Source organism: Oncorhynchus keta, chromosome 7 (genome assembly GCF_023373465.1).
Source record: "Oncorhynchus keta strain PuntledgeMale-10-30-2019 chromosome 7, Oket_V2, whole genome shotgun sequence".
Classification (NCBI taxonomy): Eukaryota; Metazoa; Chordata; class Actinopteri; order Salmoniformes; family Salmonidae; genus Oncorhynchus; species Oncorhynchus keta.
Genome location: NC_068427.1, coordinates 3387696 through 3404724, shown reverse-complemented (window position 1 = coordinate 3404724; position 17029 = coordinate 3387696). Strand labels below are relative to the sequence as shown.

Sequence of the window (17029 nt, the reverse complement as noted above, 5' to 3'; positions counted from 1 at the left end):
TTCAAATGGGTCTCTGGTGGCGCACGACATCCACCTAGTTTTCTGGAACGTGTCCCATTTTGAGTGGTATATGCACATTCACCAAATGAAAGCATTTAGGAAGCACTTTGTGAGCTGGATTTTGTTAGTCGTAACTATTAGTCAGATAGACAGTAATTTCGGTACCCAGAGTTAAGGCTGTGACCAGATTTTAGAGTTAGTGACTGTTTTGTTAATAACTGTTGGTAGTTGTTGGGTACTAAGTGTGTTTTGGGCTTGCCTCAGCTCCTGAAGAAGAGTGACTGGGACGATGATGTGGACTCTGACAGGCTCAAGGACAAAGGAGACAGTGGGGACACAGAGAGGGCCAAGTGGGACAAACCCAGTGGACACATGAAGTCAAAGGAAACCAAGGACCCGTAAGGAGCTTTTAATGCACTATTCAATGGTATTTTTGTTTTATATCAGTCTCTGATGCTTTGTTTTTCTCAGTTATGAGAAACCCAAATTGAAGTTAGCTAGTGGTAAAGGACGAGATTTCTTCTATACTGTGAGTTTTCTATCCTTATCACAGTGGATGCCACATTTGGCTTTGACCAACCTGGAGCCTTTACAGCTTTGTGACAAAACCAATGTTTCTAGCCAAGGCCTGGTCATAATCTGATACCGCACCCCTCCAGTGTCATACCTAGGGCTGTTGCAGTGTTCTTATTAACACCACACTGGCAGTCATGAGTCATGACCGCAGTAAAATTATACAGTGACTTTTGAGACACGGTAATCTCCTTTTATGCACTCGGGTCATGTGTTGGTAGTACCCTAACGAACATTAGGTGGCTAATGGCCTGGTACTCAGGGGTCTATTGTCCCTTTAAACACTCTGACATCAATGCAAATGCAATTGAAAATCACAACACTTATTATCAAAACAATATCATGCTTTCAAAACTCACCCCACTGTGATGATACATTTGAAGAAAGAAGTTCAACAGCAGGTTGAAACTGAGTGGAAAACACGGTCGGTCATTGTGGATGTTGTTTCAAAGCCTAACACAACAAAATGGTGATGATTCATTCAAAACAACCACACGCATATTAGAGCTTATGCATATGCATTAGAGGCCAAGCTCGGGGGTAAAAAAACTGAATTAAAATAATGATTGTGCTGTTATCCAATACATAGCCTACTGATTTAATGTGTCTTTGGTACATAATTGGTCTAGCATTTAGGCCTACTCCAAAATTAAACACATTGTATTATTATGCAAACTGGATGGCCTGGGTTACCTCATGCTACACTCCAAAATGTATATCCAGGAGTCTAGGAGAGAATGGTCCTTCTGTAGCTCAGTTGGTAGAGCATGGCGCTTGTAACGCCAGGGTAGTGGGTTCGATTCCCGGGACCACCCATATGTAGAATGTATGCACACATGACTGTAAGTCGCTTTGGATAAAAGCGTCTGCTAAATGGCATATATATATATATACATATATATAATGTATACCCCTAGGCGATGTTGTTGGTTCATTGATTGCAGAGGTCTTACAGTTGTGGTAAATTTGTATGTGATTTTGAATAGCCTAGTAATAGGGATTTTTATTTTATTTTCATAATTAATCGGCTGACGTATTAACGTTACCTTTTTAGCTACAAAATATCTCACCACCAATCGTTTCCATCTGCTCCTCTCCTTTTATTCCTTTCTCAAGCGTGCAGAGGGGATGACAACAGTTCAGTGAAATATGTTTTGCTGTGAAAACATGTTACTATCCTTGTTACCGACAGATTTCATTTGGTTTCCCAAATTAAGCATTGGGTAGCTGCAGGAATAGAGTTTGAGCCCATGGCATCCAGAAAATCGCCTGTTGTGTAGCGAGTGAAACACTGGTTGATATGTGGAGTGAGATAAGGGTACTTGTATTTATTTCTCAGCTGCTCATATTAAGCATAGCTCCCCTACAAAACCCAATTAACCAAGTAAGCCTATCCGGCGTAACTGAAAAACGGACCACGGGAAAACACGTGGCCACTTTTCGCTAATCGAGTGTGGATGATGTGTTTTCCCCCCTGTCCCTGCTCAATGGGCCATTCTAAATTGAGACTAATTTGACATATTAGTAAAGACAAGATTCAATTGAGAATAGTCTGATGGGTGAAAATATGATCACTTGATGAGAGAACAGCTGTGCAACCTGATGCAAGGAACAGAGAGCAAGCTTTTTCCCCCGACTTTCTCAAATCATCAATATCCTGTAGTCGCATAGTCGCATCATGCACCCCATATGTGTTTTGATTTCGAAGACATTTTAAGGTAAGTATCATTCACAACTAAAGTTGCCAACTAACTCTAAATGTAATGTACAGGACCTGCTTCAAATGATCACTTTTACACTCAACATAGCCACAACATTATGCACACTTTCTCCGGAATGGGAAACATCTCCTTTCTATTTCTGTCACGTTCTGACCTTTATTTCCTTTGTTTTGTCTTTATTTTGTATGGTCAGGGCGTGAGTTGGGGTGGGCAGTCTATGTTTGGTTTCTGTTTCGGCCTAGTATGGTTCTCAATCAGAGGCAGGTGTCGTTAGTTGTCTCTGATTGAGAATCATACTTAGGTAGCCTGGGTTGCACTGTTGGTTTGTGGGTGTGTTGTTTCCATGTCAGTGTTTGTCGCCACACGGTACTGTTTCGGTTTCGTTTCATGTTCACGTTTATTGTTTTGTTTTTTTCATAGTGTTCAGTTTATTTATTAAAGTAATCATCATGAACACTTACCACGCTGCATCTTGGTCCGATCCTTACTCCTCTTCAGACGAAGAGGAGATCTGCCGTTACAATTTCATTCAGCTAAGTTCAGGCTTTTGCATTGACAATAACCAGCTGACAAAATGTAATGTCACAGCCCGAGTCATAACCAGTCAAACTGTGCTTCCCTTTCCTGCCACTAGGGGTCAGATGGAGAGCGATAAGGAGCAGAGAGAGCACGGCCGCAGGCAGAGAGACAAAGACCACAGAGGAAGAGACGAGGAGAGGAAACGACAGCGCCACCACTACGAGTTCGACAAGTCCATGCGGTGCAAGGAGGATACCAATTGGGGTAAAGGCTACTGCCAGGACCGGGCAAAGAAAGATGGCCAATACCACAGCTCCTACTCCTATGACACGTGCGACAAGGTGGGCAAGGAGGCCAGAGAGGACATTGGCGGTAGCAGGAAGGACCGCGTCCGGAACAAGGTGAGCGACAAGGTGAGCAAGAGAGGTAGGTTGTTGTTTTGTGGTTGATTTTAATTTAAAGAACAATGATCATATAAGTAGGTTACACCTTTATTAATGTGTAATTATTCTTGAAAGTACAATATAACAAGTATTGTTGCCAGTTTTGAGTCCTTTGGAATTCCTTGAGGAGTTCAACCTGTCGTTATACCGATTTTTAAATATTTTCAAGTAAACAAAGGTTGTTTTATGTTGTTGTGATATATTCTGTTTTTTTTTACAATACAACCCCACCACACACATTTCAAGCTGCTTGTCACACTGCTTGTACAACCTAGTCTGTGTTTCATCAGCTGTGCAAACAGACAGTGCTATACTGTTGCAGGGAAGTGGAGACATTTACACTTCAATATAACATTATTGTCCACGAGATGAAAGATTTACAAGCTAAAGATGATCAAAGGTACAGTCATCATACATTGTATTAAAAACAGTGAGAATTGCAGTACATGTGCACTACACATAACAACACACATACATACAAACTCACATGTATAAATACCTTGACATAATGACATATTTGTATGTAACCCCCATTGATCCAGGCCTGTGTCTCTCAGTCTGTGTTAACCTATCAGGACAGAAGGATGTCCCAGTCAGAGGGGCCACACCAGATACGAGGGGCTCTGCCAAACAAGGTATAGTCAGCTCGTCTTTCCACCACCGGCCAAGGTACAGCTATAGCTAGCCTTTCTACATTGGGGATGAGGAGGGGCACACAAGGTAGTGGGATGGTGCACCAAAGTATAGATGTATAGCTACTCTTCTACCCTTTGGTCCTTTCTACATAAGTGGCATATCTGTTTTTAAAATAGTATTTGCTGCCTTTCAAATACCTTTAAGGTTTGTTTGAGCCTGCCTGGAGTGCCAGAAGAGAGCAGGGTTTGCACTTTTGGGAGTACTCTATTGCATCAGGCAAGCTCAATTAAGAGCTGATAAAGAAGAAAAAAAATACTATTTGAAAATCTGCTAGTACACCTAGTTTTTCTATAGTGAGTGAGGTTTACTAGCCAATGGACTGCTAGTCTTACTAGTAGCCTTTCTATAGTTAGATCGTACCACAAAAAAAGTGTGTTTTGCGTCCCTTTGACATTTTAAGTAGAAATTGTGCACCAATTTTAACTTTAAAAAGCCAATTATATTAAATGAAGTTACTTTTAATAAAAAAAACACATGGAAAATTCAGTAAATCTGATTTTTAATATGAATGAAAACTTGCTAAAGTAAATTCAGAATTTTGACATTTCCCTCTGTGCATCCTGTTACTTCTAGGAACATTGTAACCCGCTTCACCCCAAAAAATGTCCCTCATTTTAAGGTCAATCCTTTTATGTGAACTGAACTGTTGTTTTAATATGGCCAAACTATTCCTTTTAAAATAAAAAAATAAAAATCCATAGAAACATTGAACATATAATTGTCGAATCATAGTGTAAAAGCAGGTGAGCTGGTTCTACTCTTTTTGGCCATTTTCTAGTGTTTTGTGGTGGACATCTAAGTGGGACGAACAAAACACATCACCCCTGTTACCCATACAACGGAAGACAGGCTACAAATGTTTCAACAAATTTCAATTGTTTTGTGAAGTTTGCATTTAGTCAATTGCCCCTCCCTGTTGCACACAACAAGCTTCCATTACCCCTGTCACAAGGGGATTTATGGCTGATTTAAGATTAAATCATCAACCCTGTTACTTTATTTTGGGTCCCCTGAGCTTGCGGAACACGTGAGTGAGCTTCAGTCTGAGGTATTGGCTGACTTTTTCTCGCTCGCTTTCAGTCACAGTATCCATTGACGATATAGAGGTTAAAGCTTGCTTACGGGCCCTTGGGGAGCCATAAGTGACTGTTCCACTGGATCTCATAAGGTGAATGCACCAATTTGTAAGTCGCTCTGGATAAGAGCGTCTGCTAAATGACTTAAATGTAAATGTTAATAAGCACTTGCTATAGTATTTTTCTTGAGATGGTAAAACATGTTTTTATTACGTTGAACGTGTGCTCTTTATGGAAATGTTGAAATTAGGGGACTTTCTTTTTCCTTTTACCAAGGTACACTACCCGAAAGGTACTAAATTGGTGGAATGACCCAGTTGCTTTACTACTGAAATAATTGAAGGCATCTCACCACATCTTTTGGAGGCTCCATTTTCAATGACATAAAGATAAATTAATATACACTGAGTGTACAAAACATTAAAAACACCTTCCTAATATTGAGTTGAACCCCCCCCCCATTTTGCCCTCAGAACAGCCTCAATTTAGCAGCGCATGGACTCGACGAGGAGTCGAAAGCAGTCCACAGGGATGGTGGCCCATGTTGACTCCAATGCTTCCCACAGTTGTGTCAAGTTGTCTGGAGATCCTTTGGGTGGTGGACCATTCTTGATACACACGGAAAACTGTTGAGCGTTGCCGTTCTAGACACAAACCAGTGCCCCTGGAACTTACTACCATACCCTGTAACTCTTGCCCAGTCACCCTCTGAATGGCACCCTTACACCCTCTGAATGGCACCCATACACAATCCATTTCTCAATTCTCTCAATGCTTAAAAATCCTTCTTTAACCTGTTTCCTCCCCTTCATCTACACTGATTGAAGTGGATTTATCAAGTGACATCAATAAGGGATCATATCTTTCACCTGGATTCACCTTGTTAGTTTGTCATGGAAAGAGCCGGTGTTCTTAATGTTTTGTACACTCAGTGTAGACAGTTCCATTCTCAAAGATTAAAATAAATATATTGTACGATACAGAACTAGCACAAAAAAACATTGGCCTCTTACGGTAAACTCCGAGACGGGTTGCATTTTCTTTTTGTCCCCTTTCAGTACAGTTGGCATCAAATCACTTGCTGATAATGTTACATAAAACTTTTCAAGGGTCTATAATTGTCATTAAACACAATCAAAGTTAATTAACATAGGCCCTAGATGCCTTTAAATTGCTAAACTTATAGGCATGGCATATTTTTTTCAATGTGTTATTGCGCTCCAAACGGATAACTTGAAATAACATGATGTGGGGTAATTGAATAACCAAAAATAAAAATCTGTGACTATTTATCTGCCTATGTGGTTATGCAGTGCCTTCAAATAGTATTCACACCCCATGTATTATTACACATTTTGTTGTGTTACAGCCTCAATTTGAAATGGATTACACACAATACCCCATAATGCCAAAGTGGAATTGTGTTTTTCAATATTTTTTTTCTCTCAAATCAATGGAAAGATGAAATGTCTTGAGTCAATAAGTATTCAACCCCTTTGTTATGGCAAGCCTAAATAAGTTGAAATGTAAAAATGTGCTTAACGACTCGCATAATACGTTGGACTCACTATGTGTGAAATAACAGCGTTTAACATTATTTTTGAATGACTACCGCATCTCTGTACTACACACATGCGAAGATCACACAATTGAGAAGTGAAATTCAAACACAGATTCAACCACAAAGACCAGGGAGGTTTTCCAATGCCCTGCAAATTAGGTTACCTATTGGTCGATGGGTAAACAAATAAAGACACTGAATATCCCTTTGAGCATGGTGAAGTTATTAATTAACACTTTGGATGGTGTATCAATACACCCAGTCACTACAAATATTACAGCCATCCTTCCTAACCACTCAGCGATTTCACCATGAGGCCAATTGTGACATTAAAACTGTTTCCAAGTTTAATGGCTGTGATAGGAGAAACATTTGGATGGATCAACAACATTGTAGTTACTCCACAATACTAACCTAATTGACAAAATGAAAAGAAGCCTGTACAGAACAAAAATTTTCCAGAACATCTTGTTTGCAATAAGGCACTGAAGTACTGCAAGACATGTGGCAAAGCTATTTACTTTCTGTCCTGAATACAAAGTGTTATGTTTGGGGCAAATCCAATATAATACATTACTGAGTACCACTCTCCATATTTTCAAGCATAGTGTTGGCTGCATCATGTTATGGGTATGCTTGTATTCGTTAAGGACTGGGGAGTTTTTCAGGATAAAAGAGAAATGGAATGGAGCTAAGCACAGACAAAATCCTATAGGAAATCATGGTTCAGTCTACTTTCCATGAGACACTGGGAGATGAATTCCACCTTTCAGCAGGACAATAACCTAAAACACAAAGCCAAATCTACACTAGAGTTGGAGAATAATAATTGGCAAATGTTGCACAATCCAGATGTAGAAAGCTCTTAGACTTACCCAGAAACACTCACAGCTATAAACGCTGCCAAAGGTGTTTCTAACACAATCCAGATGTAGAAAGCTCGTAGAGACTTACCCAGAAACACTCACAGCTATAAACACTGCCAAAGGTGTTTCTAACACTATCCAGATGTGGACAGCTCTTAGAGACTTACCCAGAAACACTCACAGCTATAAACACTGCCAAAGGGGAGATGTGGAAAGCTCTTAAGAGACTTACCCAGAAACACTCACAGCTATAAACTCTGCCAAAGGTGCTTCTACAAAGTATTGCATCAGAGGTGTTGAATACTTATGTAAATGCGATATTTCTGTATTTCATATTCAATAAATGTGCTGAATAGAAACATCAACACATTCTTACAAGCCCAAAGCTTGTGAATGTGGCGCAGGAACCACTGACTCACGACCAATTTTCTACTCTGAGACGCTTTGTTGATATGGCCTCTGGAATTAAAAGAAAGCGCAATGTAGAATCTCCATTGAGATTGCTTTTTAGTCCAGGACTTGTCAATCTGTGTCCAGTAAAATATAGTATAGTTTAGCACCCATTTTGTGTTAGCAGTGAGTTTGTGCTGTTATTGTAACCGAGATCTCTCTCCTGTGTTTCTCCCTCTTTCTCTCCATACAGGACCGGCCTGCCATGCAGCTCTACCAGCCAGGCGCACACAATCGCAAGCGCGTGAGCTCTGCGATGAAAGGTTATGAGCTTCCCATGAACCGCTCGCCAGAACACGCGACGGCGGACCACTGCTACGAGGCCGTCGCCATGGAAACGGGCTCGGAAAAGAGCGGAGACGAGTAGTCCAGTCTGTCTACTCTGATAAGCCTTTCACAATATTTACGCCTATGAATTATGAAGCCTTTATGTGCTGGTTTTGATTATATAAATGCTTCAAAACTCACAAAAAGTGACGTGAGCTGATGAAGATGATCTCATAGAACCCCTGTTTACCACAGAATTATTTTTTTTCCGTTTATGAAAAAAAAAAAAACATTAACTTCTCCATAGGCTTTGACGAGCCATGGCGGAGTTATTAGTGCCTACAAAAACACGACATTACTATTGCTCTCTATCGGGCTGCCAGATTGTAGGCTTGTGTGTTACTAGACGGGCATGCATGCACAAGGCTTTGGGGTTGATGGAGCTGCACTCGCCGTTGAAATCATTTAAACTTTACAACGATTCTGGGTCAAACCTTTGCGCAAATAATTTCAAAAGGATTTGAAGATTGGGTCACCCATGATTGGGGTAGGAGAGTAACAAAGGTCAATCATTCCCAATACATAATGGAAACCTTTTCATCTTGTTCTCCTTTGTTGTATTCTGTACATCACAGAGAATTTCTTCTGGACGCGATTAGATTGTGTTTTGTCAAGCATGACGGGACTGAAGCTAAAGGAAGTTGTTTGTTTCTTGTGTGTTATTCCCATGTTGTGTCACCCCTGGGTACAATAGCACAGTCATTTGTACGCATTTATTATGGATCCCCATCAAGCTGCTACTCTTCCTGGGGTCTGGAAAAATTAAGGCAGTTATACATAAAAATAAATAGAATACATTTATAACAGGTTTCACAACACACTACGTGTGTGCCCTCAGGCCCCTACTCCACTACCACATATCTACAACACAAAATCATGTGTACGTGTATGTATAGTGTGTATGTTATCGTGTGTGTGTGTGCGCATGTGTCTGTTCCTATGTGGGTGTTGCTTCACAGTCTCCTCTGTTCCATAAGGTGTATTTCTATCTTCTTTTTAAATCTACTGCTTGCATCACACGCAAGCCTACATCAGTTAACTGATGTGGAATAAAGTTCCATGTAGTCATTGCTCTATGTATAAGGGCACAAGGCGAGACCCAAATGCCGACACAGGAGGAAGATGGTAGAGCACCGATATTTATTATAACAAAGGGAGTAGGCAAAGGCAGGTCGGGGACAGGCGAGAGTTCATACACCAGGTCAGAGTCCAAACAGTACCAGATGATAGGCAGTCTCGAGGTCAGGCCAGGCGGTGGTCAGAAACCAGGCCCGAGTCCAAAACAGTACAAGGGGATAGGCAGGCTTGTCACAGCCTACTAGGAGTGGTGGGTTGGAATCAAGCGCAGAGAGCAGAGTTCGGTAAATCACGCCAACATACAGGGCGCATAAAACAGTCCAGCCCCAAACACAGGACCAAACAGTCCGGAGAATACAAACATGAAACCAAAACCAACAGAGTTACAAAAAACAATCCCGCACAAAAGAAGGGCGGGTCAAACTACTACATATAGGGAAGCTAATTAAACCAAAATACACACAGGTGAAACTAATAAGACAAAACCAACAGACAAACAAAAAAGGGATCGGGAGCTGGGGTTGCCCCGTCAGGAAGTCCAGGACCCAGTTGCACAGGGCGGTGTTCAGGCCCAGGGTCTCAAGCTTAATGATGAGCTTGGAGGGTACTATGGAGTTGAATGCTGAGCTATAGTCAATGAACAGCATTCTTACATAGGTATTCCTATTGTCATGATGGGACAGAGCAGTGCGATGGCGATTGCATCGTCTGTGGATCTATTGGGGCGGTAAGCAAATTGAAATGGGTCTAGGTTGTCAGGTAGGGTGGAGGTGATGTGATCCTTAGCTAGCCTCTCAAAGCACTTCATGATGACAGAAGTGAGTGCTATGGGGCGATAGTCATTTAGTTCAGATACCTTTGCTTTCTTGGCTACAGGAACAATGGTGGACATCTTGAAGCAAGTGGCGACAGCAGACTGGGATAGGGAGAGTTTGAGTATGTCCGTAAACACTCCAGCCAGCGGGTCTGCGCATGATCTAAGGACGCGGCTAGGGATGCCGTCTGGGCCGGAAGCCTTGCAAGAATGAAGACATGTCATTGTTTTTATGAGAAGTGTTCCTGAGGCAGCACATTATATGGCGGTTTCCCGGGCACAGATGAAGCTTTGTCCTGGCCTAAGAAGCTTGGTCAATAGAGAAGCTTTATAGTCCAGCGTTAAGATGAAACTGTCCGGGAAACCGTCCCTATGTGTCTGTCTACTACCTGCCTGTGAGGGAATACTACCTCCTCATCCACAGAGATCATATTTGACATGCCTTTTTTGTGATTCCATTTGACTGGTATTTTTAAAAGAAAGTCTATAGATTTTATCACATAGAAAATATACAAAGTAGTGACAATTGTATTTAAGAAATTCTAAATGTATTTTCAGTGTTGGATGTAGAATCTGTAAACCAAATCATTTGTGTGTGTGTGTTTCAGCATTTAAGTGTGATAGGAGACGGAGAGGAGAATGTTTAGGTTGTCAACAATATGCTTTGTCAATTCTCTTGTATAATGTGACTAACGACAATTCTTACATAATCCTGTTTCTAGATGTCGTAGACTGCAGCTATTTGTGATAGGAAACACAAGGTGACTCGAGCCATCTATTATTAAGCAGTATTTCACACTTGAGCCAAGAAGAACATAACTTTGATATTCATCATAATTTACCACCATGAAGAGAAGGCAAAATAACATTGCAGGTGCTGAGTTTGATGCTGTTGAAAGTCTCAGCGTTTTCTACACTGTTCTGTTGGATTCAGCTGATGCCTGAACTGAGATTGGAAACGAAGTGAAATCAGATTCTTGTTAGCTGTAATAGACACCTTCCTTCTGTTTTTTGTTTGTTTTCATGAAGAGATTTGAAAAATAGTTATATAAAACTATCCAATAAAGATGTCTTTTTTGGGGGAAAAAAAAGGATGACTGCTACTTTATGGCTAGCAGTACACTTATCTTGAAATTTCTATGAATATCCTCTTCATAATAGGTACATTTTAATGCCTCGTGGGCTATGCATACTACTGGCATTATCATGCACAATTTAGGTGCGAAGCTGCTCTGTTAATAAAGCATTTTTGAGCAGGCAGCAGGTTTAGGAAGCAACGTGTTGTAATCCATATTCTGAAATGAAACATTGTTACAAAGCCGTATTCACATTTTATTACTCGAGGCATCATTGCCATGCAGTGAGCTCCAAAAGTATTGGGACAGTGACACATTTTTGGGACTTGAAATGACTGAGGTTAAAGTGCAGACTGTCAGCTTTAACTTTAAGGTACACTACATGGCCAAAAATATGTGGACAACCCTTCAAATTTGTGGATTTGGCTATTTCAGCCACACCCATTGCTTACAGGTGTATAAAATTGAGCACACCACCATGCAATCTTCATAGCCACACATTGGCAGTAGAATGGCCCATACTGAAGAGCTCAGTGACTTTCGTCATAGGATGCCACCTCTCCAACAAGTCAGTTAATCAGATTTCTGCGCTGCTAGAGCTGCCATGGTCAACCGTAAGTACTGCTATTGTGAAGTGGAAACATCTATGAGCAACAAAGGCTCAACCGTGAAGTGGTAGGACACAAGCTCACAGAACAGGACTGATGAGTGCTGAAGCGTGTAAAAATAGTCTGTCCTAGGTTGCAGCACTCACTACAGAGTTCCAAACTGCATCTAGAAGCAAGGCTTCTTGAAATAGGTTTCCATGGCCGAGGATCTCCATACGCAATGCCAAGCATCAGCTGGAGTGGTGTATAACTTGCCGCCATTAGACTATGGAGGGGTGGAAACGCATTCTCTGGAGTGATGAATCACGCTTCACCAACTGGTAGTCCGACGGACTAATCTGGGTTTGGCGGATGCCAGGAGAATGCTACCTGCCCCAATGCATAGTGCCAACTGTAAAGTTGGTAGAGGAGGATTAATGGTCTGGGGCTGTTTTTAATGGTTTGGGCTAAGCCCCTTAGTTCCAGTAAAGAGAAATCTGAACGCAACAGCATTCTAGACGATTCTGTGCTTCCAACTTTGTGGCAACAGTTTGGGGAAGGCCTTTCTTGTTTCAGCATGACAATGCACCCATGTGTCATTCCTAACTCAGTTGCCAGAGAGGACAGAATCCGCTAAGGGATTTCACCATTAGGCCAATGGTCACTTTAAAACCTTTGCAAGTTTAATGGTTGTGATAAGAGAGAACTCAGGAGAGATCAACAACATTGTAGTTACTCCTCAATAGTAACCTAATTGACAGAGTGAAAAGAAGAAATCCTGTACGGAATACAAATATTCCAAAACATGCATCCTGTTTGCAAACAAGGCACTAAACTAATACTGCAAAACATGTGGCAAAGCAATTCACTTTTTTGTCCTGAATACAAAGTGTTATGTTTGGGGCAAATCCAAACATTACTGAGTACCAGTCTCCATTTTGTTCAATCCTAGTAGAAGCTGCATCATGTTATGGGTATGCTTGTAATCTCTAAGGACTGGGGAATTTGTAGGATAAAAAAATAAACAGAATGGAGCTAAGCACAGGAAAAATCCTAGAGGAAAACCTGGTTCAGTCTGCTTTCCACCAGACAGTTGTCCAAAAAGTTCTAATTTTGACTAATCTGTTCATAGACCATTCTTCCAAGAGTCTTGATGATCTTCCAGGTGCTTTTTGTCAAACTTGAGTCAAGTTTTTGGACCAGATGGGTCCTATTATGTTTGGCAAAAACCAAACACTGCATTCCACAGTAAGAACCTTACACCAATGGTCAAGCATGGTGATAGTCGTGTGAAGGTTTGGAGATGCTTTGTTGCCTCAGGACCTGGACGACTTGCTTTAATAGAAGGAACCATGAATTCTGCTCTGTATCAGAGAATTCTACAGGAGAATTTCAGGCCATCCATCTGTGAGCTGAAGCTGAAGCTGAAGCTCAGCAAAGTCATGCAGCAAGATGGTTAAATGGTTAAAAAGCAAACACATTTTAAGTTTTGAAATGGCCTAGTCAAAGTCCAGACCGAATCCCAATTGCGGTGTGGAAGGGCATGAAACGAGCAGTTCATGCTTGAAAACCCACAAATGTTGCTGTGTTAAAGCAGTTCTGTATGCAAAAGTGGGTCTAACTGATCAACAACTGATGCATTTGGTTGGAGTCATTGCAGCTGAAGGTGGCATAACCAGTTATTGAGTGTAAGGGGGTAATTACTACGTTTTTGTTATTCATAAACTCAGGTTCCCTTTATCTAATATTAGTTATTGGTCAAAAATAGAGAAATTCAGAAATGGGGCAAATACTTTTTCTCTGCACTGTATGTAAATGAGATTTCTGTAATACATTTTCAATAAATATGCTAAGAATTGTAAAAACATGTTTTCACTTTGTCATTATAGGGTATTGTGTGTAGATGGGTGAGAAAATACATTTTAAATTCAGGCTGTAACACAACAAAATGTAAACTCAGATTTTTTTTCCCTTGCATATCTGATACCTTATTTTAAACAATGTCGAAATTGACTACAATTGTAAATCGCCGCTTTCCACACAGACCTAGCCCTGTCACTTGCGTTCAGTCTGCATGATCAATGCAGACACCTATGTTGTTTTCACTTTGCTTCTAATATAAATCCTCTAGTGTTCTATAATAACACAAAATCGTTACTTTGTGTTTGTTACATCTGCAAACAGCTAGTTTGTTATTTCTTAGCAAGTTGGGCCTAAATATTGTTAGCTGGTTAGCTAGCTAGCTAGCTAGCTACACTATACAGTGCATTCGGGAAAGTATTCAGACCCCTTGACCTTTTTCAACATTTTGTTACATTGCAGCCTTATACTGATGTTGACGAAATAGTTTTTTCCCTTCATCAATCTACACATAATACCCCATAATGACAAAGCAAAAACAGGTTTTTATATATTTTTTTCAAATTGACTCAAAATATTCAGACTCTTTACTCAGTACTTTGCTGAAGCACCTTTGGCAGCGATTACAGCCTCAAGTCTTCTTTGGTATGACGCTATAAGCTTGGCAAGTCTGTATTTGGGGAGTTTCTCCCATTATTCTGCAGATCCTCTCAAGTTCTGTCAGGTTGGATGGGGAGCGTCAGTGAACAGCTATTTTCAGGTCTCTCCAGAGATGTTCGATCGGGTTCACATGCGGACTCTGGCTGGGCCACTCAAGAACATTCAGAGACTTCTCCCGAAGCCACTCCTATGTTGTCTTGGCTGTGTGCTTAGAGTCACTGTCCTGTTGGAAGGTGAACCTTCACCCCAGTCTGAGGTCCTGAGCGCTCTGGAGCAGGTTTTCATCAAGGATCTCTCTGTACTTTTCTCTGTTCATCTTTCCCTCGATCCTGACTAGTCTCCCAGTCCCTTCCACTGAAAAACATCCCCACAACACGATGCTGCCACCACCATGCTTCACCGTAGGGATGGTGCTAGTTTTCCTCCAGACTTGACGCTTGGTATTCAGGCCAAAGAGTTCAATCTAGGTTCATCAGACCAGACAATCTTGTTTCTCATGGTCTGAGAGTCCTTTAGGTGCCTTTTGGAAAACTCCAAACTGGGCTGTCATGTCCTTTTACTGAGGAGTGGCTTCCATCTGGCCACTCTACCATAAAGGCCTAAATGGTGGAATGCTTCAGAGATGGGTGTTCTTCTGGAAGATACTCCCTTCTCCAGAGAGGAACTCTGGAGCTCTGTCAGAGTGACCATTGGGTTCTTGGTCACCTCGCTGACCAAGGTCTACTCCCCTGATCGCTCAGTTTGGCAGGGCGGCCAGCTCTAGGAAGAGTCTTGGTGGTTCCAAACTTCTTACATTTTAAGAATGATGGAGGCCACTGTGTTCTTGGGGACCTTCAATGCTGCAGAAATGTTTTGGTATCCTTCCCCAGATATATGCCTCAGCACAATCCTGTCTCGGAGCTCTACGACAGTTCCTTCAACCTCATGGCTTAGTTTTTGCTCTGATATGCACTGTCAACTGTGGGACCTTATATAGACAGGTGTGTGCCTTTCCAAACCATGTCCAATCAATTGAATTTACCACAGTTCGACTCCAAACAAGTTGTAGAAACATCTCAAGGATGATAAATGGAAACAGGATGCACCTCAGCTCAATTTCGAGTCTCAAAACAAAGGGTCTGAAAACTTATGTAAAAAAGGTATTTCTGCCTGTATTTTTAATACATGTGCAAACATTTCTAAAAGTCTGTTTTCGCTTTGTCATTATGGGTATTGTGTGTAGATTGATAAGGAATTGCTTTTATTTAATCATTTTTAGAATAAGGCTGTAACTTTTTTTTTTAAATGGAAAAAGGGAAGGAGTCTGAATACTTTCCGAATGCACTGTATATTACTTTTATTTCCTCTAAAAGTACAATTGTGAGGAAAAAATATTGTTTTATACTTCTTATTGTTTAGCTGTGAAACCCAAATTCTGAGTGAGATGTGATATCGCTAGAATGATCCCATAAATATTTGCTTTGCAGTTTGGAGTCATTTGTGTCATGTCTTGCTGTGTCCGAAATGCTCCTCAAGATTGCGTCACTAAACCACACTTCCCTCATGCCTCTCCAATTTTCTTTGAAGTTATACAGACTTCGATATTTTGTTACACTATTGAAACATCTCAGAGAACTGGGAATGCATACTAAAGCAATTTTATGACAAAGGGAATAAAGAGTTATGTTGTCAAGTTTGGGATTGGTAAAGTGTTGGATGCAGAATCTTATGTCATATAGGCTCTCAGCAACATGAAAGTCTTTAATTCTTCGCAGACATGTTTTTTGTCTGTCAGCATTGAGGCGAACAGCAGCACAGCCAAAGTGTAGACAGAATAAATCGCTCTCGCCTACTATTATTTTTGACATGTAAAGGGTATCTGCATTATTATTCATTTTGGTTCACCGAAGTGTTTTTCTAGTTGGGTAATAAGGGAAATCATTTTCATGGCTATTTTCCTGTCAGTCTGAGACGAGGCTGTTGGTGGTATCAAGCTGACTTTGATTATCTAGACTTAAATCTTGGTAATAAGAGGAGACTGACGATGGGTGACTTTTACAGTTGTGTAGCACATATAAGATATATTTTCACACATTCTGAATGCATTGAGAAGCCATATATTTATAATGTCATTGTCCCGCACTGGCTAAACAATGTGATCGCTTTTATAAATTCAATAAAACATGGTACCTCATCAAATCCTTGTGAAATATACTTAATTTATGTGCTTGCTGAAATCAAGAACACTCTAGAAATCTCACAAAGTATCATTAGTGTAGTTGCTGAAAGCAAGAACATTTTAGAAATCCAGCATACTCTTGTTTGTGTGCTTGTTGAAATCTCACATACGTCTTATTATTTTTTCTATATCTTCAGCTCGCTCTACCTCAAACAATAAACACAAAACAAATGTTAATATGTGCAGATGGCCTCAATCTTACATTTGAAATTGAATGCTAACTCGTCCCCCCGCCCACAATTAATTTGAAAGCCGTCACATAATTGGTCAATAAAATTGCTCCGCCCATGCATCGGCACATTCTTTCAGCAAGCAGCACTCAATTTCAAATGTATGACCCCGGAGGCGAATGCTTAACGCCCCACTCTGATCTTATGGTGACACGGCTGTTAAGGCTGGAGTGGAATACAAAACAACAATGGAATAGACTAACAGTGACGGGCAAAACTTCTAATCACTGATTAATAGTTAGACATATCAGCATTTAGTAGACGAAAAACTCATA

At 40.8% G+C, this 17029-nt stretch overlaps 1 protein-coding gene across 5 annotated transcripts in view; it reads left to right on the top strand.

Annotated features, from left to right (window-relative positions):
* LOC118385878 (regulator of nonsense transcripts 3A-like) overlaps positions 1 to 11991 on the top strand; it is a 37732-nt gene extending 25741 nt beyond the window's left edge. Inside the window, exons 8-12 of one of the 5 annotated variants that reach the window (XM_035773080.2) lie at positions 265 to 398; positions 2929 to 3226; positions 3799 to 3891; positions 8099 to 8276; positions 10186 to 11969. In XM_035773080.2, coding sequence (XP_035628973.1) covers positions 265 to 398; positions 2929 to 3226; positions 3799 to 3891; positions 8099 to 8272 — 699 coding nt within the window. In that variant the 3' untranslated portion in view covers positions 8273 to 8276; positions 10186 to 11969. Of the gene's footprint in view, positions 1 to 264; positions 399 to 2928; positions 3227 to 3798; positions 3892 to 8098 lie in introns of all 5 variants that reach the window. The other 4 variants (XM_035773081.2, XM_035773083.2, XM_035773079.2 and 1 more) reach the window with 4 other exon arrangements.
* The last annotated feature ends 5038 nt before the right edge of the window (positions 11992 to 17029 follow it).